The 25477-nt window shown below is 35.1% G+C and overlaps 1 protein-coding gene across 1 annotated transcript in view; it reads left to right on the top strand.

Annotated features, from left to right (window-relative positions):
* LEPR (leptin receptor) overlaps positions 1 to 25477 on the top strand; it is a 69487-nt gene that overhangs the window by 28370 nt on the left and 15640 nt on the right. Inside the window, exons 3-13 of the mRNA XM_058178309.1 lie at positions 5 to 283; positions 2681 to 2804; positions 10860 to 11065; positions 13872 to 14017; positions 15178 to 15322; positions 16544 to 16837; positions 16926 to 17043; positions 20927 to 21126; positions 24531 to 24679; positions 24883 to 25042; positions 25150 to 25232. Of these exons, the coding sequence (XP_058034292.1) occupies positions 5 to 283; positions 2681 to 2804; positions 10860 to 11065; positions 13872 to 14017; positions 15178 to 15322; positions 16544 to 16837; positions 16926 to 17043; positions 20927 to 21126; positions 24531 to 24679; positions 24883 to 25042; positions 25150 to 25232 (1904 nt within the window). The remainder of the gene's footprint in view (positions 1 to 4; positions 284 to 2680; positions 2805 to 10859; positions 11066 to 13871; positions 14018 to 15177; positions 15323 to 16543; positions 16838 to 16925; positions 17044 to 20926; positions 21127 to 24530; positions 24680 to 24882; positions 25043 to 25149; positions 25233 to 25477) is intronic.

Genomic DNA, 25477 nt, shown 5'->3' with positions numbered 1-25477 from the left:
TTAGATTTCTTTCAAATGGTCATTTCTCATTGCATGGTATATCAGATTCCATCACAGAGCTTTGAAATGCCCTGTATACCACTTAGAATGACAGAGGATGGTCCTACTTGGCAGGATGTGCATGGTACAATTGGAGACAATGCTACTGTATTGGTAGCTGGAGATAATTTCTCATGTTGCCACTGGAGTGATACATATATGAATTGTTTTGCGTACACTGCAGAAATGGAAGCCAAAGCACTTATTTCTTCAAGAATTGTTGGTTCAACACTTCAGCAGATAGGTGTGCTTGGAAAATGTGCTTTTAATTATTACTGAGATTATTTTAAAGGGTTATAGCTGCTGTACAATGAAAATATAAGCAAAGAATATACAGTAGATAAATCAAATTGTATACAGTAAAATAGATCATGAATAAAACAGTGACCAAATTAAAACAAATTACTATAGCTTTAAAAAAAAATATTTTCAGCAACGGAATTTTTTTTTTTTTTTTTTTTTTTGTTCAAAAAGTTTTTATTAGTCAAAAAAGGTTTATACAAATACATATCAGGTATGGTAAATTTTCATTTTTCTTATCTAAAATAAGAATTTTACTCAAATTTTTTAACACATACAACAGCCATAAGGCAAGCAGGTGACACGAAGTAGCAAAGTTTGCAAATTTTAAATACGTAATAAAGAAGAGTCAAGAATAAACAGAATATCGTACAAAAGAGAATAAGGAAAACCAACACAATCCCAAATATCTTTATCACTTCCTAGTTTTGGATCTCAGAACTCTGGGTTCAGCCTGACCCAACTCCAGGGCCGCAACAGCGGCAGCCGCTCAGCCCCATGATCTATAACCTCCCTTCTTCAATTCCTGGGTCATCTGATTCCAGGAAGGCTTTGTGTTCCTCCACATAGGCCGTAGCCTCCGCAATTGTACTGATTTTTTCGTAATGCCCTCCCGGAAAATCATCAATCCCTCTGGCATCAGCCATCTGAAGCCCACTCCTTCTGGTACAATTTGCTTGACAAAAATAATATTTCTTTCTTTTTCACGTACCTGTCTGGGAATCTGCCTCAGAATGGCTATCTCCTGCCCCTGTAAATCAGTGCCCCACTCCTATGTTTTCTAAGAATTTCATCTCGCCTCTTCTCACAAATTTGACATGAACCTCTCTGGGAACTGCATGCGTGCGTGCATATTGCTAATTAACTCTATAAACTCGATCCACATCCCAATTCATGAAATCAACACTTCTCCCAAGAAATTCTCCCAACAATTTAGTCACAACATCTCTCAAGTCTTCTTGGTCCACTTCTTCCAAATTTTGAAACCTAAGGAAATAAGACATTTTATCCATCTGTAGTCCAAGCACAGCATTGCCTGTCGTCTCCTCTCTTTTCTGCACTGCCCGCATTTCACCCTCCAGACCTTCCACTTTCTGCTTGTTTTCTGCTGAGACTTGTTGAGTATCCTTTAAATCCTTTTGGATAGTCACAATTTCTTCTCTTATTTCCGTTTGGCCTCTTTGCAAATCATCCAGTTTCTTGTCCATATTGGATAACTTTTCCAGAATTCTCCATCTCTCCAGCAGTTGGTCTCTGACCTTTGCCATTTGAAAAAAAAGAATCAAAATCCTCAGGCAAGCACAGTATCCTTGTAATTTCCTCCGGATCCCCCAGGGGGCACCCCCAGCAGCAACGGGTCCAGAGTACAGTTAGACAACCAGGAAACGGAAGGGAAGTGATGTCATCAAAATTCTCATAGTGAAGGCGGAAGCTGGACGCCACCACTGTTCCCCAGAAGGAGGGGGGGCCTCAAACCTTCCCTCCTAAATTTCTCCATCACCTCTTCTCTCCAGAGCTCCACAAAACCGGTAATCTTCTTATTTTAAGTTCTCCTCTCTCCAAAATAACTCGTGCTCCTTCCAACCGCAGGGGAGAGAAAACCCCCCCGCACTCCGGAGCACTCCACCACGCCACCGATATTCCCTTCCTTCTCCTCCTCAATTCTTCTCCGTGCCCTGTTCACCACCAGGCTGCTGCAGTTATAAATCCAATGCCCGGTGTCACGGGCCACACCGCCCCAGGCGACGACCAAAATAATGGCCGCGGCCTGTGGCCTCCGAACCCCGCCAAGCCTAGGACGCGCCAGCATCGGTCCCCACAGTCCTGTATGTCGGCTGGGAGACCCCTGGCGAGCCGTCCGTACGGCAGGTGTCCTTTTCGGAACACCTGGCCCCTGAGGGCCTCGGCGGCGGCCGGATTCGGGCGCTGGAGGCAGGAGAAACCTTCCAGACGTCCGTTGCCACTGGATACCGGAAGTCGTCTCTCATCAGCAACGGAATTTTGACTGCTGCTTGAATGGAATTAAAGTCAGTGTCAATTGAGAAATTGGATAGCCCAGTCTTGCCTATAGGTATTATTGAAGGGATAAATAAATAAGCATAATACCAGTAGCAGTTGTATGGAGTTATCCAAGAGATGGGGGAGAAGTGGGGGATGATAAAATATTACTTCATGACACAAACACCACCATTTTTGTATTTGCAAAAATGATTTGATATAATGTAATTTAATTTTTACAGTTATAGGTCCATCAATGAGGGCATGATAAATTATTGCCTAGAGTTCAGAATTACAAGGATGTTCTTTTATTCTATTTTTTTTAAAAAAACTTTCTATTTAGATTCAGTTTGGAATCTGCAGTTTTGGACTAATGAAACCACAGAAGAATTGTTTTGTATTGTGAAATTATCTACTAAGTCACCATATTTGAATGAAGACTTTACAGTTAATCTATTGCATGCATTGTAAGTATAATCAAAATCCAAGTTAAAATTTGTGAGGTTTTTACCTCCAGGATCTTACTCCACTGTAACTTTTTGACTTCTGGTAAGGGTACCTGCAGTTTTATTGCGCCAAGTACCAAGCTGAAAGGATAAAAAGGGCTGACATGGAAAACAGAGTACTAAAAACAAAATATAGTTTCTTACCTGTCTTCTACATTTTAAGAACAGTTTAAAAACAGTTGATTTAAGGCAAGGAAAATCTTTTTTCCCCCGGAGTGAATGAGAACTTCTGTCTTCAAAATAAATTTAAAGATTTCAGTAATTATTCAGTAAGCAAGTCTATTCTCCCTCTGAAAATATGGTTTTAAATGTTATTGCATTTCAGGAATATTGTCCACGGAACAGTTCTATTTTATAAAATTATAACATTATATCATTTTATTTAATAAATTAAACTGTACTTATGAAAAGTTTATAGTCCATACCTAACCCAATAAAATTATTCATTTTATTTGGAGATGATATATAACACAAATTCATTGTATAGTGTTATGAAATCATAGTATCATGGCATTTAAGAACTCTGGAACCAGACCTATATTTCAAACATAAAAAGTAAACTGTTAACATTCCATCCTCTCTACTCTGTTATTTTGTAAAGTGGCATGTTTATTTTTCGGCAGGTGAAAGATACCTTCTATGAACACACCACTTCAGTAATATCTTTTTAAGACTTAAAGCAGGAATAGCAATTGGAATAACAATCAATATTGTAGAGTGCTTTGTATTGTCATCCGATTCTTCTGTTAAAATTGTAGTTGTATTATCATGCAGCCTCTTTGAAATCTTTAAAAATGTTATTTTGTATTCCACAGTCTTCTGAATAGCAAAATATTTTGTTGACTTAGTTCTTAGTTTTACTGAATGGAATACAGAAATAATTATTTTATGTGATCTGGTCTGGCCTGAGTATTATGTTCCCTATTGGGAATATATGTGTTTTCATTAGAAACACTATATCAAAAAGCTTTCTGCTTTAAAATCCACAGGAGGAAAAGGCATATGCATGCATCATTTGTGTATTTTTGCAGTGTTTATGTATCAGCCTAAGGCATGATTGGTTTTAATCGTGGCCAAGAGTCCAGGCATGCTGAACTCAGAAGGCTTATTCTGGAATGTAGAGTTGGCTATTAAAATATCAAAAATTGAAAACTCACAACACTGGAGAATGCAATATTTGTGGTTTCATTGGCTGTATTGTTCAGAATGAGAAGAAAGTTCTCTCATTTAAATAAAATGAGCTTCCCTTCCTTGTGCTTCTTCAAATAGATTCTCCAAGGAAACCTGGGAATACATGGCCAACTACCATCGTTGGCCTTGTATGCCCTCTGTAAGATAAAGGAAAAAAGCATAAATATTCAGGAACCAATTATAAGGATTCCCACATACATCAAAATATATTAACTTTGGAGGAATGGACAGATTTGAGAATCCAAAATCCTTACTATAAACCTAGTGAATGTTGATTCATATGAGAATTGATTCACTTTGAGAGTCTGTCTGTCTGTCTGTCTGGTTATCTATCTATCTATCTATCTATCTATCTATCTATCTATCTATCTATCTATCTATCTATCTATCTATTTCTCCCCAGATTTTACAATCATTTTATTTTCCCCCAGAAATATTGCTTTTTCTTGATTTCTAAAATAAATTGATCTTAATGTAATATCTTTAGTTAATTTTTTGAAAGAAGTAAGATATTGAGAATTGCATCTGAATTCTCTTGGGAATTTAGAGAAAAATAGCAGCCAGTGGAAGAATAAAAGCACAAACTTTAACCAGAGTATTTTCCCCCCTACACTTCGTTTATAAGAAGTGTGGTCCAAAAATATGAATTTATAACTTTATTTTTTAAAGTTCTCAATATGTTTTACTTTTATTTTTTAAAGTTCCAAATGACACTTTCTCTTTGCATTGAGCAGCAATGCATTCTAAATCCATGTAAACTGGTTTACGGTATAGTAATTGTGAAGATACTTGAAAAGACAAAATAAAATATCATTGTCATTGAGTATTTGTTTGTTCTATTTCTCTTAAAAAAATCATTAGAATTATCCTAAAATACAAATGAAAATAAAGATAGTATAGAAATTGGAAAGGAGAATGACAAGAAAGAGAAGTATAGGGTAAAAGGAGAAAGAAAGAAAAAAGAAAACTTTGATTTCCAAATTCTTTCAGCACAGTAAAATATAAAATAGAATTGTAGCCTCTTTTTACTTTTACTTTACCAATTTAGCAAGTACTAGTTATTTCAATAACAAACTAACTTAATCAACAGAAACCCAAAGTCAAGATTTAATTTCTTTTTACTTGAATACAAAGTCCAGATGTGGTTTCCAGGTAGAAACAAAGCTGTATGTATTCTTTTCCCTAATTAAAACAGTCAATTTTGCCCTCTCTGCTAGTTCCCATCACTTTTTCCATCTATTCTATTGTGGGGATTAACATGCATTTCTGTTACTGTGCATAAAGAATTCTCGCTATAAAAAACAATGAAGTTCCAGAATTTTTCCAACTCCTTATCCAATAACCCTAAAAGAAGAACTTCAGCTTTCAATTTTATGTTCATTTTAAAGATCTTCTGTATTATAAAATGGATCCGTTCCCAATATTTCTTTTCTTCAGCATAAGTCCACTAAAGATGATACAATGTGCCCAGTGGTGAACTCCTCCGAGGTTTGCCACTGGTTCGCTGCCCGCGCATGTGTGGTGTGTGCCAAATGCGCGGTGCATGCATGCATGCATGCTTTGCATGCATGTGCATTGTGTGACAAATGCACGCTTCATGTGCATGTGCACCGCAGGCACTATCGAGCAGCATGGAAAAGGAGGCTTAAGAAGGTAAGTAGAACGGGGGGGGGAAACAGCAATGCCACGTGATTTAGATTCACTAGAAAGCAGGATTTCCTCGCTGGCGGGAAGCGCTGCTGCGACCGAGCCTCCTTGCCCCAGAGCGCTGGACTCCGCAGGCCGAGTTCCTGGAGTGGAATGGCAAAGAGAGCAGACAGGTGGCCAGTTGGGAAACCAGTGGGCTGCTTCGGAGCCCCAAGCCCTGCGGAGCTGGCCTGGGAGGCATGCAGGCCCGGATGGAAGGCGGTCTTTTCTGAAACATCCCCGTCCCTCTTTGGATCACCCTGCAGGTGGGGGCTCTGCCTTTGCAGAAACGGATTGGGCGGTTTGTACAGAGGATTGGTGGGGGGAGGACGCATGGCCCTCTGGGCTGGAGAGCTGGTCAAGAGAAGGCTCTGAGGTTTGCTTGGGCAGTCAAGCCAGATGGCAGGGGGAAACTCAAAGCATTGGAGGCTTCAGAAGAGCAGAATGTGCTTCAGAATGTGCAGCTCCTGGCTCTAACAGTGAGTGATGTGAGTGACGTCAAGTTGGCCATGCCAACCTGGTCACATGACCACCAAGCCATGCCCAAGCCACGCCCATAGAAACAGTAGGGAAAATTTTTGGATTTCACCACTGGGTAGTATTTCACCCATGAATGTACCCTTAAAATTACATTTCCAACATATATTTGATACCTTTATACATCTTTGAAAATTTGCCAGGTGTTACTGTATATGTATCATTTTGTAACAAATAATTTTTGCAAATTATAATTTAGTTTAAATTTTAAATCATTTGTCCACATTTTCCCCAGTACTCAAGCATTATGTTACTACCAAAATTCTAGCCCACTGAATCATACACCATTTCACATATTCATTTTCCAGATTCAATTTCAACAACACTGGCAATAACATGGTCATTATTAGCACACAATATGTTCTATTTCTCTATATTGTTTTTAGCTCCTTCACTGCAGTAATTTATATGCTTTAATATAACTAGTGACTTATGTGAGATACACTTGGAATCTCTCTTTGGTTATGAATTGCCTTCATGGTCTAATTTTTCCCTAATTATTGAAAGATGGAAACAATAATTTGCAGCATCACAAACCTTTTTTCCAATGTAGTGCAAAAAAAGTTCAATTATCAATATTAAATTAGTGATATTTGATACTGAGAATGTGGAACATCCATGAATCCAGATTTGGCACTTATTATTGACTATACTATAAATTAGGGCAATATATCATATAGACCAGTGAGGGCTAACCTTTTTCCCATTGCATGCCAAAAGTGGGGGTAGTACAGGGGGGTCACCACATGTATGCCCACACCTATAATAATATGCGCCCCACCCCCCACATGCATGCACGATCCCCCTGTGCTCCCCTGCTTTTGGCATGCAATGGCATGGTAGGCCCGATAGGCCTGTTTTTTGCTCTCCCCAGACTCTAGAGCTCTCTAGGAGCCTGGGGATGGTGAAAATGGCCTTCCCCACTCCTTTGGAGGCCCTCAGGAGGCCAGAAATGGCCCATTTGCGTACTTCCGGTCCCACCAGAAGTTGGCAAATTGCCATTTCTGGCCTCCCGGGGGTGGGGAGGCTGTTTTCGCCCTCCCCAGGTTCCTAGAGAGGCTCCAAAGCCTGAGGAGAGCAAAAAACAGGCCTTCCAGTCCCACCGGAAGTTGGCAAACGGGCTGTTTCCAGCCTCCGGAAGGCCTCTGGGGGGGTAGGGAAGGCCATTTTTGCCTCTTTAGGAGCCTGGGGAAAGCAAAAAATGGACCTTCCGCACTCCCCCAGGAAACAGCCTGTTTCCCTACTTCTGGTGGGCTCAGAGGACCTGAAAATCAGCTGGCTGGCACACACATGTGCACTGGAGCTGAGCTCATGTGCCCACCGATATGGCTGTGCATGCCATAGGTTCGCCATCATGGATATAGATTGTGGTTTCATTTGAATGACACAGATGCTTTACCCATAGCCTAGCTGTGAAGTTACCTGGAAATGAGTTCTAGGTTTTCCATTGCTAACCAGATATGGGCTTTGGTTGTGTTATTTCCGTTATGGCTTGCCACGTTGCTGGGACATAGAAGAAATATTTACTTTCTTTGAAAGGGAGTAATACTGATGTGCTTTATATGTTTCTATAGAGTGTTTACATGCTGTCTCAGAATATTGGCAGAAGAATGCAAAATACAGACTGCAGAATTTATAAGTTTGGAAGAGACTGGGGATGTGTCTTCCACCGGAGGAAATTATGTATCGTTCAAGCTCCAAATCCTTCAGATGCTTTTAACTTTAAGAAGAATATTCTGGGTCATTTATCTCGCTTTTCCTCCATGTACTTCTATCATAACTATTACTATGAAAAAAAAGTCTGATTTAGCATAGATTGCATTGCAGAAAATTTTTGCTTCTGTATTGATCTTAATATATTAAATACAGCTTGGTATGTTAAAACTTTGAATCCAAATTCAGAGGTAGAAGAAGCTCTCATTTTATGAAAGGTGGCCACCTTTTTCCTTCAGAAGGGAAGAAATGAGAAAAAAAGAGAAAAAAATAGGTGATCGTTATTTGTTCTTGGTGCTCTCCGAGCCTGAATGTTTTCTTGCAGACATTTCATTACCAAACCAGGTAACATCATCATATTAACCATCGTTTGGCAATGACACGTCTGCAAGAAAACAACCAATTGACTGCACCAAGGACCCCACAGTTCTACCCTGAGCAACAAATATTTTTTTCTATCAAGAATAGAACCGTTGTCTAAAAACTAAAAGAAGATAGTAAACATAGAGATCATTCGTACCAGATGACAATTCACCATATTATTTTTAAAAATTATTTGTTGAATTATTCATTGTTGCAGGCAAGGAAATGATCAACTGCCTTGCCCTGTTGCTAAACTCACTCACTGCTTAATTTATGTGTGTGCTTAGTTTATTACTTTGACAATCTGCCACAAGGGCTGAGGTGTTTTGTTAGTTACTGCTTCTGTTCACACTGACACTGTTGTTGCCAAGGGCTAATTTGGTCTTTTTATTACACTTCATCTAGTACCTTCCATTTTGGACGTCACAAGTTAATATATATTCAAAAAGATGTTTGTTTCATCTGAGCAGTTTTCTAGTTTGGGAAAAAAACAAAATTATTTAGAGAGGTCAGCCAAAGAAGATATTTTGAACTAAATTTTTTAGAGGAAGGAAAACAAAATAGTATACTGTCAAATTAAAAAAAAAACCCCAGACTTTCCATAATCTAGTCCAAATAATGAACTCAGAAGAGTTTGAATTCTTTTTTTGACAATATTTTTTCATTTTATTCAGAACATTAAAATACAAACTCCTAAAAGGAAAGAAAATATAAAAGCAAAGCAAAACTAGACAAGATAAAAAAATAGATGTGCAGAAAAAACCCTACACATATATCTCATGCACATTGACTCAAAAGAGTTTGAAATGAGAAAAGCATATTATATAGTTACTTAATAAACTACAATGTTAGATTTAACACCATGAAGATAACATAAGAATATTTGAGAGATATTAATTTTGATGTTTTAGTATAATTTTACATTTTGAAGGATATAATTTTGAAGAAAAAGCTGAAAAGAGGCATAGCCTTTTATAGAGCAACAGATGCAATTTTATATTTCTCTTTGCAAGCCTTTTTTCTTGCCTTGTTGCATATTCTGTTAACATTCTGTTGGTATTATGTCTGTACAGACTAAAAAAAGAAAAATTCAGATTTTAACATCAAGAAAATTATATCTTTTCATTCTGAAAAGATTTCAATAGTATTCCAAGGTGAATGAATCTAATATTATAACAAAATATTGTACAAAGGCAACTGTGAGTGTTTTTCAGCTGCTTCTATTTATTTCTTCCATTCTTTATCCTTCCCCAGGAATTCATTTTCCAAATAGTATAAGTTTGTTCGATATTTATTAACTTACTTACTTACATTTTAAAAAACTTTTAAAAGTATCTCAGTCACTGAAGGTTTTTTAAAGCATCAAGCAGATACCTTTTTTTTTTGCAGAAAAATAATTTCTCCTCCCCAATAGGATTTTTAAAAATATTATATAAAATTTTGAAGTTTTCAAACTTTGGCTTTGTAATGGGGGAATTCACCCAAAAAATTCAACCATATGAAATTATCCTTTAATACACAATAATATTTTGCAGGAATTTCTGCTTGTCCAGTTTACCCAAATAACTGCCACACAGTGGTGCTAATTCTTGGATTCTTTTGAGTCTTTCTACACAAGTGAACAATAGCACTATTGGACTATTTCGTAAACTCTCCATTTACACAACAACACAATATGTCACCCTACAACCATGTCTGCTCTATAGTTGAGGTTTCTGCCTTCTTACTTTCTGCCTTATGGTTTTTCCTTGTAAAACAATTGAACTTCTGGTTATCCCCAAATTCTTTTCCCTTTGTTAAACAGGGACACTTAAAAATTGTATGTAAAACACTGACGCAGCTTTGGAGTTAGGTTTCCTCTCCCCCAGTCAAGTTTTATAATTATAGAGAGCTTGTGTTGCCTTTGGATGATTGGTGGAGTTTTAGCGAGACAAGAAGCCACTAAGGTTTGTTTTTCCCCCCCCCCCGTGGAGTGAATTTCCTGGACACTCTGCCTCCTTTCTTGTTTCTCAAATTTTTTTCCAAAAGGAATTTTATTGCAAATTAGTAACTGGCCTTCAAGCAAGCATACTTACCACTTACAGGACAAGAGAGGGAGTTCTATAGACTGATCAGTTTGGGATCAGTGAAGATTTCATATTTTTGAACATTTTTCTTCAATTTTAAATAAAATAGATGAAATGGATAAAAATGGGATAGTTGTAATGTACAGGCACACCATCACTCAAATGTTTGTTTTTCCATCTGCCACAGTAATGGCTTGATAGTGCTTATTGATATTGATGTAGAAATGTATTTTAATAATATAATTGGAATGGATTGTTATATTTATATAAAATGGCTACACATTTTTACCATGCCTTTGTATAAGTAAAAGTACTTTGTGGCATTTACAACACAGGTTTTTTTTTTCATTTCTTGAATAGCAAAAATAATGCAAGCAATTTACAGAATTTCTAATAAAGTCCTTTGCATGATCTAGTAAAAGAAATAACAAGAAAATCCCTGGTTTTCTTTTCTTTTCAGAACAAATGCATCACTGGAAAGTGCTTCTACAAATTTACTAAAGGAAAATTCTACAGCCATTCACTGTAATATTCTAAAAGCCCAAACATATGAATGTCAGATATCTTCAATAAAATTGAATCATATTTACATTATGTGGCTCAAGATCACAAATGGAAATATATTACTGCAGTCACCATTGATGTCAGTCAAGCCTATAGATATTGGTAAGTTTTGATCTATTAGCAAAAACATCAAGCATGCTTGCCAAGCTGTCAAACTAAGCCAAAATTATTTTTGAAATTCCACAGTAATGAAGACAATCTTGGTTTATAGGTATAGATGTACATCATGGCTAAGTCAAACTTACTCTAAAGGATAGATTCTCTCAGAACTATGAAGCAATGAGAAAGGCAGCACAGAACGAAATGTTTATGTTAAAATCTTTTTTTCAGCATCCCAACATGCTTTAATTAGAAGTAAAACAGTCATTCTGTTTAGTGATATTAGTCCTGAATGAATTCCCTAAAACATTGAATTAGTATTATTAGTTATAACTCTAGCATTCATTGAATATTGTGATTTGTACTTTGACATCTCACTATTCTGACACTCAGACTTAATATAAGTAAATTTAAATTATTTAAATTCATATTATACTATATTTATATTATAAATAAAATTGTATTCAAGGAAGAATATATTATTTTTCATAATCCATGCTGTGGCACAAAACACAGTGTGAAGAATGAGTGTGAAGATTTGACAAGTCAAAGATATCAGTTCTTTCTAATAAAATAATATATTTTCTACTACCTTCTCTTTTTGGCATCTTATGATTATATTATTTTGTTGTTTGTCTGTACACTGAGAACTTATGCACAAGAGACAAATTCCTTGTGTGTCCAATCACAGTTGGCCAATAAAATATTCTACTATATTCTATGGTACCCTTAGTTATACTCCAACTGCAACTCCCAGAATTGGTTGCTAGCAATTGTGGAAATTATAGTTTCAACATATCTTGATGGAATAACAATAGGGAAATTGATCTTGTAGTTCTTATAAAAAACATCATGTTTTTAAACATACAATTTCACTTTGAGGGGATGCTGACATTCTGAAAGATAGCTGTATTAATATAATGCTTGTTTCATTAAAATGTAATTTAGATTTCTTAATTTTACTTCTATATAATTAAATCAGAGTTTTATATAATCAGATGATAGTTGCATTTAATCTTTTGATACTTTCTGGCTTAATAAGTAGATGCTTCAAAATTACTCATTGTCTGAACTATTTTGTATTTTATTATAATACAAATAGATAAATAATGTTTTTTATTATGTTAGTTTAGTAAATTATTATAAATTTTTTAGAATGAGTGTTTTATATTAGTTATAATATAGTTTAATGTTTGGGAAACGTGATGGAGTTACAGGAATTACACAATGTTTCTGTAAATCATATTATTCAGTAGTCAGATATTTAAATCTTCTAGTTAGCAGAACTAAAATAGCATTTGTTATAATTCAGTTACATCACTTCAAATGATGCAAGGTTTGGATCTATTTTTAAAAATATGGCTTAAGATAACTTTATATAAAAGTTAGCTATACTTTGTTGTGGAATGGAATTGCGAAAGTGAGCTTTGTGATGTTAACTTCCACTTTTAAACTTACTCTTCCAAGGCGCAGAGTTTCTAGTGGCAGTTAGTTTTTAAAAATCAGTCACATGAAGTGAGATTCTTTCTTTAATACAAGATGAAGATTTAACCTTGTGCATACTTTTTCAGGCAGCAGCCACAGGAATGTTCATAATATAAATCAGTGTGTACTGAATTACTAGAAATGCAGTCTTGTATATATTCATAAGAATAAGTAATATTTTTAAGCAAAACTTTACATATGATCTACTGTAAACTCCATTGCAAATATTGATTTTATTGACCTTTTATATTTTAATCATACTTGCTGGTTTACTGATATATTGTATGTTATTGTACATCATTTCACTCATTTTACAAATATCTTGAATAATTTGTAAATGATTAAATATTTTAATAATATGAATAATGTTTGAATTATGTCAGTCTTAAGTATTGTCATATTGTTTGAATTATATTGCTTTAGTATGCTTATTTGGAAAGAAATGATTCTCAAAATAAACCTAGAAATGTAGTTATAGATGAAATTCAAGAATAGTGATAAAAGTTGAATATTCAAATCAGTAGTACAGAATTATACATCATTTTCTCATAACAGTGATTCAGATCAAATATATATTATGTGAATATAATTTATGGAAAATAAATGAGATTATTATAATATACAGGCCAATTAAGGGTACAATTAGATAAACCATACAGTATTTAATATTATAGCTCCTTAAATAAATACTATCAAATTCTATAATTACTTATATAATAATTTGTATATTGTTTGATACTTGATCTTAAATATCTGTATTCAGATTTCAACCTAGACAGGTGGCAGTTTTAGAGTTAGCATTAATATAAGGGAATATTGTTAAACTTTCCATCCCATGAATTAGAAAAACCTAGTCATTTATTTATATTATTCATCTTTTTTTTAAAAATACCTACTTTTGTTCTTTTTCTACCAAACCTATTGCCTGGTATGGGAAATCTTCCTTTCAAACTTTGACATAGTAAATAATATGAGAATTTTAATTATTACTTTGCTTCCTTTGGATACTGAACAAACTCCAGCCACAACTGTTTCAGACCACAACCACAATTCACCAAGGCATTTATACATATTGTATGTTGAAATTGTTTTGTTTAACTGGAACATGAGCCAATAGAGTACTCTTTCTTACTTAAGGTGAAATTGATTGAAAAAGATGCTCTAGATATTAACTGTGTTATTTAAAAATATTTGAACCTCTGTAAATAAAATATTTGTATACACAAACAGAGATGATTAAATTAAAACAAACATTTTAGCAAGCTTAAAATATTACTGTAAATAAATGTGTTTAAGGCATATTGTTTATCATACTATTTTGCAGTAAAACCTGACCCTCCGTTATATCTGCAAGTTGAAATGACAGACACAGGACAAATAAAAATCTCTTGGTCTCAACCAGCATCTAAATCCAATTTATTTCTGTACGAAGTGAAATGTTTTACAAACTCAACTAAAAGTTTTCAACAGGTGAGACAAATTCCTTATTCTGCGCCTCTTATAAAATAGGTTTAAGAGTCACTGTAAATTTGGCAACCTTAATTTAAGATTAATCAATCTTATATTTCTGAGAAGCTGAAAAATGAACTATGCAATATAAATAGTTATTCAGTATATGGAGAATAATAGTTTTCTTGTAACTATGACTTTACATTTGGCAGTAGCAAGATAGAATAATGAGGAAATACATATTGATATTGTCATATCAATACACAAACCATACGTTTCAGATATTTGTACCCAGCCTTCAATTATAGAATAGAATAGAATAGAATTTTTTATTGGCCAAGTGTCATTATAATGGTTTGTGCTGGATACCTATGCATTGAAATGATTAAAACTAACAAATTTAATACTTCAAAATAAAAGAGATTTAATTATGCTTCACTTTCATTGGATTATACAGGTAGTCCTTGACTTATAACAGTTCATTTAGTTTAAAGTTACAACAGCACTGAAAAAGTGACTTATGACCGTTTTTTACGCTTATGATCATTAGAGCATCCCAGGTTACTAATTTAACAACTTCAGTAATTCACTTAACAGATGTGACAAGAAACGTTGTAAAATGGAGCAAAACTCACTTAACAAATTTCTCACTTAACAACATAAATTTTGGACTCAATTGTAGGTCATAAATTGAGGATTGCCTGTATTTCATTAGCTCACAATGCAAGCATGAAAACATACTTTTAAGTGAGATGCAGTGGGATTACAATCTACTCCCCCAATTGCACATATTCCTAAAAATACTACTCCCTAAATGTACTTTAAATCTGTTTAAGGTTTGGTTTAAGGTCTGTTTAAGGTTTAGCATGGATTTGTTTAAGGAAGCAAATTCTATCTGCATATGTGAAATGTTGCACAATCCTCTTTATTTTCATTTTGTATTACTGAAAGCATTTTCTATCAATCAAATTGGAAGGGGACAATGTCCCCATGGAGTGCATGTATGTAACCTTTGCATTCTGAACACATAAACTTTATATAACGTCAGGTGTTAAAACCAAGAAATAAGCCCTCTTTTGTTTTTTATTAGCTTCATTTTATCATCTCTGATTTTATATTTTTAATTAATTCAGCGAAAGAACGGCATTATTCTTATTATTTTTAAAAATATAATTTAATAGGTGGCTGAAATTACCATGGGAACATCGCTGATTATAAATAATGAGTTACTCGAATCTTCATATATAATTCAGGTTCGGTGCAAGAACCATCAGGAATTAGGTCTTTGGAGTGATTGGAGCTCACCTTTTAACATGGATCTACAAGGTACCTTCACGTAAAAAATGTTATTAATCCAGGATATTAGATCATTTTATTTGACTGCTTTGAAAAATATAAAGCCACTTATGTATATGTTGGTGTGTTACACAATTTGAAGCACTTATAGTAAAAACAAAAACTTTGAGTAGGTTCAAGTTTGACATGATACATGCAATTTATGCATGAAATAATAGTTCATAATATTTGAAATCAGAGTATCTTTCTTGTAAGAATACCATGAACTGTGATTCAAATGAACTTTCAATGTAATCTTAATTTGGATAAATGGAGAATTTATTCTAAATAATTGCAATTTTTAAAATAGATTTGTATTTGTATAATTTTGAAAATAGTAATAATGATAGTGATGATAATAAATGTTTTATTTATTATTCGTATCATTAAAAGAAAATTTTACAAAGATTTAAAAACTACAGAAACATAGAAGAAATAGTAAAAAGTTATAGAAGGGTAAAAGAAGCCTACACACATAGATACACACACACACTCCGCATCATGGCCCATGAGAAATTAAAATTTATTTGTTTATTTTTACAATATCTGTAATAGATCCCAATCTAAAGATCTTGAATGGCATACAAGATGTTATACATTACAGATTCCAAACGTATCAAATGGATCCTGAATAGATGCCCACAATAATGAATTAAAGCTAAAGGAATGGTGGGCTAATGGCTGTTTTTGTCACATTATAGAATAATTGAAAGGAGGGATTAAAATGCACATTTGGAATCAATGAATTCTAAAGTTTGGGGCATCGTCTTTCATAACTAAGGAGGAAGAGCATATAATGTAATTCAGGGATGTTCAACCCATGGCCCATGGCCTTCATGTGGCCCTGGATAGCTAGTAACATGACCCCACAAGTTTGTAAACTTTTAATATTATGATGTGATTTTATATACATCAACTATATTATATATTTTATATGAGGTCCAAGACAATTCCTCTTCATTCAGTGTGGCCTAGGCAAACCAAAAACGTGGATGCTCATGATCTAATCTGAGAGAGGACTGCCTTTTTCTTGTGTTGAAATTTGAAACTTGATTAGTGAGAAAGAATTATAAAGTATATTACAAAGTAATAAAAAAATAACATGGGAAACGTGTTGTTAAAAAATCCAACATTTGTGGTTGTTTTTATAAAGAATAATGTTATAAAAATTGTTTAAAATATTATAAGGCTTGTTTCTTTTGTTTTTAATAGATGTCATGTATTTCCCTCCCAAACTCCTAGCAAGTGTTGGAACAAACATTTCTTTTTATTGTGTTTATAAAACCAAAGACAAAATTATCTCATCGAAGAAGATAGTCTGGTGGTTGAATTTAGCAAAAGAAATCCCAAGTAGCCAGTACACTTTTGTGAATGACTACACTAGCAAAGTTACACTTACCAACTTGCCTGCAATGAAGCCTGGAGGAAAATTTCTTTTTAATGCTTTATACTGTTGTAATGAAAATAAGGAATGTAATCACCGTTACGCTGAACTATACATCATAGGTAATATATCAGATTGTTTCTACAATTATAAATGTTGATGAACCCTTATTCTTTGTTTGCATATTCACTAATGCTGTCTTTCAAATAGATGCTAATATCAATATCACATGTGAAACCTATGGCAACTTACAAAAAATGGCGTGTTCCTGGTCCATCAACCCAGATCCAATACTTTTGGAGAGTACTTTGCTGTTAAGATACTACAGGTATACATGCATTTCAATATAGTATTTTTGAAAAGCTATTTCTTTCAAAGCTCAAGTTAGTACAGGGTTGAGGAAAATCCTATACAGTGATATGGAACTGTTCATTAAAAGAAAGGTTGGATGTGATTTAAGTGGAAAAACTGAATTCTGTGCCCTTTAAAATAGCCTTTTCAAATCTGATACTCTCAGAGGTAAGTGCAACTCTCAAAATTTCAGAGAGCATGGTTAAACATAATTTAGATACTCTGGGAATTGCAGTTGTGTTTTTTTTTGTTTACATTTATACCCCGCCCTTCTCCGAAGACTCAGGGCGGCTTACAATGTATAAGGCAATAGTCTCATTCTATTTGTATATTTTTTACAAAGTCAACTTATTGCCCCCCCAACAATCTGGGTCCTCATTTTACCTACCATATAAAGGGTGGAAGGCTGAGTCAACCTTGGGCCGGGCTCGAACCTGCAGTAATTGCAGGCTTTGTGTTCTAATAACAGGCTTCTCTATTGCCTGAGCTATCCCGGCCCAGTTTTGAGACCAAATATCTGATGAACACTATTAAGGTCCCAAATTTTGGTTTTTGAACAGCAGAAGTAGAGATATTTTGTGACCCTTTTGAAATTCAGCCCTATCAATACCAACATGGATTGCAGGCTTTATTCATGACACTGCTTCTCGCACTCTGATCACAATCCTTGTTGTAATAGTGCTAATTCTGCTCACTTTCTAGAGGTGAAAGATATTTTAAAAATATTCAATTTAATAAATTACTAAATATATTTAGCTGGATTGGAACCATCCATTGCTGAGATGTTCCTCCTATCAAGATAATTCACTGTAACTTGGGACATGTCCATGCAGTTTTCATGCAATTAAATATGTGTTTTCCCTGAACCTCTGTGGCTCAGGCTGCTAATGCAGTCTGTTATTAACAGCAGCTGCCTGCAATTACTGCAGGTTCTAGTCCCACCAGGCCCAAGGTTGACTCAGCCTTCCATCCTTTATAAGGTAGGTAAAATGAGGACCCAGATTGTTGGGGGGGGCAATAAGTTGACTTTGTATATAAATATACAAATAGAATGAAGACTATTGCTAACATAGTGTAAGCTGCCCTGAGTCTTTGGAGAAGGGTGGGATATAAATGCAAATAATAATAAAAAATAAATCAATAAATAAATTACCTCCTGCAGTATTTTTTTAAATATACCAATCTTATTGTACCACTGATATTCCATGTAGGTCAAACCAGGCCCAATCTTACATAGGTATTGAATCAACAGCAGGTCAGCTAGGTGCTGCCACTTGCTGAGGCAGTACTTTCCTTAGGGCACAAATGAATGAATGTGCTAATATTTTGAGTTCTTCAGAAATTTTCCTCAAGATATTATAAAATTATTACAAGCTCCACATTGACTTCTTGGTCAAATGGTAATCAACTATACTTTATCTTATGGAACTCATCCTTCTACCTGGTTGCAGTCCTCTCTGTTCCTTTGAAGTCATTTCTTGGTTTTAGTGAAAGTGGTGCCTAGTGAAGTTGTATGTAATGGATATGATTCTGTAAACTTTAAGAAGTTCTCCACAGGTCTTTGTGCAAATATATAACTCATGTGTAAATGTAATGTATAGATGATAGTTTAAAGAACTATCACTTTTTAAAGTAATCAGTTTACCAGTTTTGGTAACCAGTTTGATTGTCTGGGATATGAATTAAACTATCAAATTTTGTGTTACCTGCAGATTTGATAACCCCGGCTTTATTAATTCAACTCAATCATGAAGATACAGTAGCTTGCCAAGATTATTCTTTGGGCTTAGGTTACTTAATCCAAGTTTTCTAGGGGAATTTAATGTATTAAAGAATGTAACATAGTCCCCAATGTCCTTGAATCCCCAGGTCTTCCTCTTATACAATAAAACCTTTCCTTTCTGAAAAATAATGTTTATTTGTATTTATTTATTATGAAATGTATTTGTTTTTAAACGTTTTTATGTTGTAAGCCACCCAGAGTCGTTGAACACAAGATGGGCGGCAAATAAATTTCATAATAAAATAAATAAAATAAATAAATAAATAAATAAATATTTTTCCTATCGTCATCGAAGTGAAGGATGATCAGGACTGACCCTTGGGTATCTTAATTCTTCATTCTAATGTGAATCAATCCAGTGGCGTGCTACTTCAACTGCTACCTTTTAGCTCTAAACAGCACCTGCTGACCAGAGCTCCTAGATAATATGTTCTGGGGGAGATAAACTGGCTTTCAATCACGGACTGACACTTTAACAAATAAGTCATATAACATGGTGACCAGAAGCATCCACAGGATCTAATTCTTTCTTGAAAATGTTGGAAGGTGTTTTCATAATTTGCCTTCCCTTGATCTCCCTGCGGACATTTCTGGTAGCAACTAAGATGTTGCAGATTCAAATTTGGCTTAACTGTGAAGACCTCTGAACTATCTTGTCTTAGTCATTGTCTCACAGCCTAATATACTCATAGTTTTATTGTTAAGCTGCAAATACAGTTCTGAGCATCTTAGAGGAAAAAAACGAGTTTCATTTAAAATCAATAAATTTAGTCTTAGGTCTTTTGCCAGGGAAAGGAGTATGTATTACATTTGCCTTAAGGCTCCTTGGCTTAGTATTGTGGCAGCATTGGATATTAGCTTTTGCAAACTGCTGTTGAAATCACCTTCCTTTCTTCAACCTCTGTTTCCCATTCTCAAAATGAGATTAATATTGACCTGTTTCTTAGAGTCATTGTGAAGATGAACACGAATAAGTTTTACAAAGTTCCTTGTGTACTAGAAGTGATCTCTGTCTCTGTCCCTCTTTTCTAATTGCAATATAGCCCTTAATAATCTTTGTTCATGTGTACTCTTTCACATAGAGATTATGTCACCAGTCAGCACTATGAAACCAATAATTCAATTTCCCACCCCTCCATCTCCAAAGTCTGCAAAAGAAAGAGAAAACATGAATGAAAGTAAACATATTATGTACCTGCCACATTTAGTTTTTCATCAACGCAGAGAGAAACTAGATTGATGGCAGTTCCTTTCTTTAGTGTGATGTCTTGTAGAGACATTTATTCATTTCCTCACAGATCCTATTCATTATCACTATCAGCATTCCCACTGATTTTAGCAGGCTTTACATCAAACTGTGAGGTTTATTTTTTTTCTGGTGGATTACCAAAAAGTAAATATAAAACTGAATGACCTGCCTATTTTCAAAGAGGCTAAAAATCTGTGGCTTGGTTAAAGAGGCAATATCTTTCATGACTAATAACAACAATCAAGTAATCAACCATGAGTACACCAGCTGTGTGTACTCAGGTTCTGGTAAGATGACACATGCCAAATGTCTTCCAGTACTTGACATAATTGACTTCCCATCTGACTGAAATGGCAGTATGGAGAAACTCAGCCTCAAATGTAATGAAGCCAGTAGCCTCAAACATTATAGCAAAATGTGTATAGTTAGAATGAGCTTCAGGCTTGTTCGTTCATTAGACTTGAGACAATGGTGCTGATGATCTAAAATGAGAAATTCTGAGATGCAAATAGATTTTCCAGGCATTTGCCTAAGGATTTTGTTTACATCTTAATGTATTATAATAGATAGCTTTATTTCAGGGAGATATGCTGAAATAACATTCAATGACATATACATTTTACAAATAAATGAATACATAAATAAAATTGTTTATTTTAGCTGAGTAAGCTGAAATAGTTAACTACAAATTTTGTAATTAAAAAACTGCAGGTTATGTGAAGACTATGTTTTATCATTTACATTTTTTTTCATGAAGAAGTTATATTACAGTATTTATGTGATCTTAAGTGCGAAGTTTTCTATGTATTGTTTTTTTATTATTTTAAGGAACGATATATACTGTTCAGAGTCTCCAAGCATGCATACAGATTCAGAGGTGAAAGAATGCAATTTGCTTAAGAATAATGTTTATGAGTGCATCTTTCAACCCTTTTACCTTCTGTCTGGATACACTATGTGGATAGAGATTAAGCACTCACTGGGAACAATTACATCAAAGCCAGTATGTGTCCTTCCAAAAGAAGTAGGTAAGTGAAAGGGATTTCCAACAATGGATTGTGGCCTAAATTGATTTGAAGATATCTCCTTCTCCAACTCTTCTTCCAAGTCCTCCTCTTTCTTTTTCTTCTTCTCTGTTATCTTCACAGTACAAGCACCAACCAGAGGAGAGGACAGGTGAAGGGAAGATTGACATGGGGGTTGTGATTTCACATCATAAATCCCCCCTTTTGGGGGGTATGTTTCTAAGTCACAGTTGATTTTGACTTGTGCCTAAACAAATCCAAGTAGTATTTTTGTCAAGGCTTTCAGAAGTGGTTTGCCAGTGGTGAAATGTAAAATTTGTTACTACCAGTTCTCTGTGTGTGGCTTGGTGGTGGTGGGGGTAATGTGACTGGGTGGGCATGGCCAACTTTTTTTTTTTTACTTTTAAAAGCATTTTTTCTACAACCTCTGTGGCCAAAGAGATTGCAAAAAAATGCTTTTAAAAGGCTCTGATGATCCCAGCTGAGTTGCCTGATCGTCAGAGGCTTTTGTTTTCTTTTAAAAGAATTTTTTTTGCCTTTAAAAGAAAAAAAAGGCTCTGACAATCAGGCAACTCAGCTGGGATCATCAGAGCCTTTTAAAAGCATTTTTTTACAACTTCTTCAGCTGAAGAGGTTGTAGAAAAAATGCTTTTAAAAGGTTCTGACGATCCCAGCTGAGCTGCGTGATCATCAGAGGCCTTTTTTTTACTTTTAAAAGAAAAAGAAAAAAAGTAAAAAAGTAAAAAAAAAACTCTGATGATCGCGCAGCTCAGCTGGGCATGGGGGGGTGGGCATGGATTTTTGTTACCGGTTCTCTGAACCACTCCCCACCATCGCTACCGGATCTAGTGATCCGGTCCGAAATGGGAGCATTTCACCCCTGGCCAGCGCTTACTTCTTAGTGCCGAGAGAGAATGACTGGCCCAAGGTTACCCAGCTGACTTTGTGCTTTCTGTCTCCCAATTTCTATCCTGATATCTTGATAACTACACCAAACTGATTTTCTTGTGATAAAGACTACTTTACATACTATAACATACTGTATCCCAGAGCCTGAGTTTTGACTTTGAGATGAGGGCTGCTATTGTTGAATCTGCATGTTATACTGTACATGTTCAAATATAACTCTTTAAGGGCTTGCAACAAATTTCATTTCCAAGGAAAAAGACAGTTTGCAAAACAGCTTTTTAAATGTATGAATGAAAGGGAAATAGAAATTTTAGGTTTTTGCGTCCCTTTTAAGGTGTATAATACAGCTAATGCAAGCTGCAATACAACATTCCTTTTAAGATGTATCCTATATTTCAATCTGTAATTATAAAAATGTAATTGCTGCTGCTTACATATATACTATTTGGTTGAATTTTTTTTTATTTTTTCATATTCCTCCTCCAAAGTATTCCTTTCAATTGGCCATTTTAATTATTTGGTCAGTCTGTGTGGAAGATAAAGATAGCTGTTTTTATTAAAACTGAAAGAAAATTAAATGCATATGAAATTGCAATGAATTATCAGGCCTTTTAATAAACATTTAAAATAAGTTTTTATTTCTAACATGTTTTTATTACATTTCCATGTTGATAGATAGGGAGGTGATATATAGAACAGATTATTTTGGCTCAAGAGTCATATTACACGATTCAATAACAAGATCATAAGGCCTTGAATGGTCATTTAAATCAGGGGTCTCCAACCTTGGCAACTTTAAGCCTAGAGGACTTCAACTCCCAGAATTCCTTTGCTGGCTGGGGAATTCTGGGAGTTGAAGTCCTCTAGGCTTAAAGTTGCCAAGGTTGGAGACCCCTGATTTAAAGGTTGGTTTTGGAGATTCAGTTCTGTTGCAGCTACAGATACAACAAAGGCTGCAGTGTTTTTTGTTTGCTCCTTTCACCTTTAAAGCAGCACATGAAAGACGCCTCATTTTAACATCAAGAAAGAGATGTGTGTACAGGAGTAGTTAAACTTCTCTTTGTCCCCAGCTTTACCTGCCTTCAGTTCTTTGTTCTGAGCATTTCCCTTACGGTTCTCCAGTATTGGGCATGAGTCAGCCTGCCGGGAAGGTGGTGAAGAAAGAGAAAATGGGACAATGACGTGTTATAAGGAGGAAAAAATAATACATATTTACTTTATAAATCCACCCCATTGCCTTACATGGGCCTGAGATTATGATTACTTTCTAGCATTGCTGAAGATCAGCAACGGTTGCTGTGATTTTCTGAGCAGTTTGAACCAATCATCTTTACTGAACAGGTTTATACATGTTGCATTTCTAAAAGCCACCAAACATAATTGGCTTCCTGAATAAATTATTGTAAAATTTACTTAAATTAATTTGAAAACAAAATGATTTTTAATTAGATCTTGCATCAGTGGTGGTATTCAGCCGGTTCTATCCGGTTTGGGCAAACCAGTAGCGGTGGCTGCGGGAGGCTCTGCCTTCCTGCTCGGATGTCATCACATCTTGTTTTTGATGCTCTGCACATGCGCAGAAGGTCCTGCGCATGTGCAGAGGTGTTGCACGCAAGCAAAGCGAGCACATGCGCTCGCGCACCCACATTTGCAAACCGGTGATGAAGGTAAGTGAATACTACTCCTGTCTTGCATCTGTATCATATAGAATAGAATAGAATAGAATAGAACAGAATAGAATAGAATAGAATAGAGTAACACACTTGCAAGGGACCTTGGAGGTCTTCTAATCCAGCCTCCTGCCTAGGCAGGAAACACTATACTATTTCAGACATATGGTTGTCCAATCTTTTCTTAAAAACTTCCAGTGTTAGAGCATTCACAACTTCTGGAGGCAAGTTATTCCACTGATTAATTGTTGTTTAAGGAAATTTCTTCTTAGTTCTAGGTTACTTCTGTCCTTGATAAGTTTCCATCCATTGCTTCTTGCCCTGCCTATATGTTAATAGTTTGGTAACCACTCTTCTTCATGTATCACTGTGCAATGCCTGACTGCTGGTCTTGGAAGTATAACATCAGAAATCCAATTCCATAAAATCTTTAGAATTGGGCAACCCAGTATTTTTCAGCTATTAGTCTTTACCAGATTATTGAGAAGCTAGATATTATATTTCTTCCAAAAATGTAAGAACACTAGAAAAACCTTGGAGAAGCAATGCTGTCCTCTAGATTTTGGCACAAGTTTAACATAGTGGTCATGAGTTAATTCTAGATTGGGTGAGAAAGAATCACAGAAGGAGTTTTTCATGAGAAGGAACTTATTTTTAAGGCAACAGGTTATTACTGCAATTGCTTACAATTAAAGTATGACAAACGCATGTTTTTATAAATTGCAGGATACATTGCTTTAGTGAAATGCAATAGGGAAGAACCAATGCATAGGTATCCAAGGGAGATATTCAGTAAGTCAGCCAAATTTCTTTTGTTCACCTTTCTAGTGAAGCCATTCTCTCCCTTCAGTGTCAAAGCTGAGATTACAGAGGACACTGGGCAACTGAATGTGAGTTGGAAGAACCCTGAACTTCCAAAGAATGACCTTCAGTTTCAAGTTCGATATGTGACTAGCGGAGAAGACATTAACTGGAAGGTATGTTCTGATTTGATGCAAACTACTTCTTTACTTAGGATTGTTCTGTTAGTTTTATTAGTGTCTGGTTCATTTTGGGAGGAAAAAGAACAATTGTGATGTGTTTCTTTTCTCTAGAATATTTAATAGATATCCAATCTTGGCTTTAGCCACTCAAAAATTACTTTATTATTATTGTTTAGGTTTCTTTGCTTTTTTTATAGATTCAGGAAGTTCCTGCTGTATCAGTTAGCTCTGTGAGTATTGCAGTACAAGATCCCTGCATAGTTTACATTATACAGGTGCGCTGCAGGATGACTGAAGGAATTGGCTATTGGAGTGATTGGAGCAGATCTGCTTATACAGTTGTTAAGGATATCAAAGGTCAGTATATTACCTATTTGCTTTTGGCTATATGCTATATTACCTATATGCTTTTCATTTAGAACAAGTTGTATGTAAACAATTTGAAATATGCATTATTTTTTCAGCTCCTTTGAGAGGACCGGAATTCTGGAGAGTTATTAATGAAGATCCCATTATGAATCAGAAAAATGTCACTTTGCTTTGGAAGGTAAGTCTGAGAAGAAGAAGCAGCTGCTCAACATCTAATTTTTTGTAATGCTCTATTATTCCTTACAATTAGATATATCAAACTAGCTAAAACTGCAATTCCTTTACTGTTAATGTTGGTGGGATAATAGTCAATTTGGCTTTCTCTTTCAATTAGTTAAAAATATAAAGAAGACATTTTATGTAGTGTCCTGATTTACACAATTCTTAACATATATTAATCAAGAACCTTTTTTTAAAAATAGA

Source organism: Ahaetulla prasina, chromosome 3 (assembly GCF_028640845.1).
Source record: "Ahaetulla prasina isolate Xishuangbanna chromosome 3, ASM2864084v1, whole genome shotgun sequence".
In the NCBI taxonomy this organism is placed as follows: Eukaryota; Metazoa; Chordata; class Lepidosauria; order Squamata; family Colubridae; genus Ahaetulla; species Ahaetulla prasina.
Note: the sequence above shows the minus strand (reverse complement) of the source record. Positions and strands in the feature narration are given on the sequence as shown.